At 65.5% G+C, this 2172-nt stretch overlaps 1 protein-coding gene across 1 annotated transcript; it reads right to left on the bottom strand.

The window, feature by feature from the left end:
* Positions 1–262: 262 nt before the first annotated feature.
* LOC124988506 (sperm motility kinase 2B-like) lies at positions 263–1801 on the bottom strand. Its single transcript, XM_047558014.1, has one exon. It carries the CDS (start codon positions 1799–1801, stop codon positions 263–265), a length of 1539 nt encoding a protein of 512 aa, XP_047413970.1.
* Between the last annotated feature and the right edge of the window lie 371 nt (positions 1802–2172).

Raw genomic sequence — 2172 nt, 5'->3', positions numbered from 1 at the left:
GGAGACATGGTGACCTTTGGGCCCCTCCCTCAGCCCGAGGCCCAGCTGTTCCTTCCATGCGCCTACATTTTGTTCTTGGGAACGAAAAGTTCATGATCCAATTCGTCTGAAAGTAATTTATTAAGAATCCAGTGAGGAAAATGGGGGAAAGGAGAGAGGGGCAGGCGGGGCAGGCGGGGCAAGTGTCCCAGGCAGAAGGGTCTCCGAGGTCCTCGGCAGGTGGGGGCAGAGGAGAGTCGGGCGGCCCCGGGCGCCATGTGGCTCAGCTCTCCAGCTCCTGGGAGGCTGGCCATTCACGGTGTGGCCCGCTTCTCCTCCGTGGCGTCGGGGCCACTCTGGAGCTGGCCCGCGGCAGGCAGCAGCACAGCCCTCGGAGGCAGGCGCCGATCGTCCTCCTCACCCGCTTCCAGGCACTTGTGTGGCCTTGCCGTGGGGCCGTGTCCTGGGAGGAGGCACTGCTGCTGCCGGTCCTGGACCACACGTACAAGATGCCCCAGGAGTCGGCCAGGTGGAGGTCAGAGTCCGACTGCAGGCAGCTGCCGAGGGTGGGGGCCCCGGCGGGCGGGCAGCGCAGAGGAACGGCGGGCAGGCTGGCAGCTCTGACGCCCTGGCGGCCTGGCTCCTGGGCCTCCCGGGGCAGCGGACCCTCAGGGGGCCCGGGGAAGGTGCGCAGGGCAGGCTCGCTGGCGCGCCTCTGGGGCAGCACAGGGACAGGGGACAGGTCCTCGGGGTGCAGGCGAGACCTCAGCCAGGGAGGCAGGGGCCGGCCCTGGGACGCGAACCCTAGCCCCTGGCCTTGCTGGTGCTTCAGCAGCAGGTAGGTGGCCATGGCCGCATCGAACCTCCTCTTGGCCAGGGACAGCCAGGTGTGGTAGGGGTCGAAGCCCAGGTCGAAGAGGACGGTCAGGAGGGCGGGGTCCGGGCGCTGGGGCAGCACCTGGCTGGGGCGATGGGGCGCACACGGCTCGCCCTGCCGCAGCCACGGGTGCTGCAGGATCTGCTGCACTGTGGGCCGCTTCTTGGGCTTGATGGTCAGGATCTGGAGGATGAGCCTCCGCGCCTGGGCGGGAACAGAGCTGGGCATGTGGAACCTGGCCTGCACGATGGCCATCAGCACGTCCCGCGCCGTGCGGGCCCTGAACGGGCGGCTGCCTGTCAACATGAAGTAGAGCAGGACACCCAGGCTCCAGACGTCGGCCGGGGGGCCCTCGTACTCCTGCCGCAGGACGATCTCTGGGGCCAGGTACGCCAGAGTGCCCCAGAAATTGCGGAGCTTCTGCCCGGGCCTGAACCTGGCGCCGAGGCCAAAGTCGATGAGCTTGATGCGGCCCGCGGCGTCCACCATGATGTTCTCGGGCTTGAGGTCTCGGTGCGCCACGCCCTGCTCGTGGCAGTAGGCCACGGCACACGCCACCTGCCTGAAGACCCTGCGGGCCTCCTCGCGCTGCATGCCCCCACGCGGGATGCGCCGCAGCAGCTGCTCCCCCGCCGCCAGCTCCATCACCACGTACAGCTTCTCCTGGGTGGCCATCACCTGAAAGAGCCGCACCACGCTGGGGTGCTCCAGCCTCTTCAGCATGTAAGGCTCCGACAGCACCGGGATGTTCTGCACCGCCAGCCTCAGCACCTTCACCGCCACCTCTGCCCCCGTCAGGCGGTGGCGGGCCAGGTGCACCTGGCCAAACTCGCCCTCCCCGATGGCCCTCAGGACCTCGTACTGGTCCAGGAAGGGCTGCTCGTGGCAGGGACCCGGCCCCTGCGACACTACACTAGACTCACTACTCTCCCTAAACACACCCATCCTCACCAGGAACACCCACTGAGGACGCTAGCTGAAAACAAAAATAACAAGCCAAAACGACAAATCAAATCAAAAACCAAAACCAGACAAAACAAGAAACCCAAATCAAAGAACCGAGATCCACACACCACAACCACCGACCGCCAACCACCAAATGCGCTAACTAGCTGGGAGTCCGACAGGTCACCACCAAGAGCTTCCTGTACTTATGGACGAAAAGCCAGCCCCAGCCACCTGCTTATATACCTGCCTGGTGACCTGTCCTCACAATGGGTCCTTGTGAGGTCAGAGCCAGAAACGCCCCGCCCTGGCTGGGCACAGCCAGAGTGGCCATCTCCCTCTGGGGCCTGCACTACCTTTTCCATTTCCAG

Source organism: Sciurus carolinensis, chromosome 7, assembly GCF_902686445.1.
Source record: "Sciurus carolinensis chromosome 7, mSciCar1.2, whole genome shotgun sequence".
NCBI lineage: Eukaryota > Metazoa > Chordata > Mammalia > Rodentia > Sciuridae > Sciurus > Sciurus carolinensis.
Note: the sequence above shows the minus strand (reverse complement) of the source record. Positions and strands in the feature narration are given on the sequence as shown.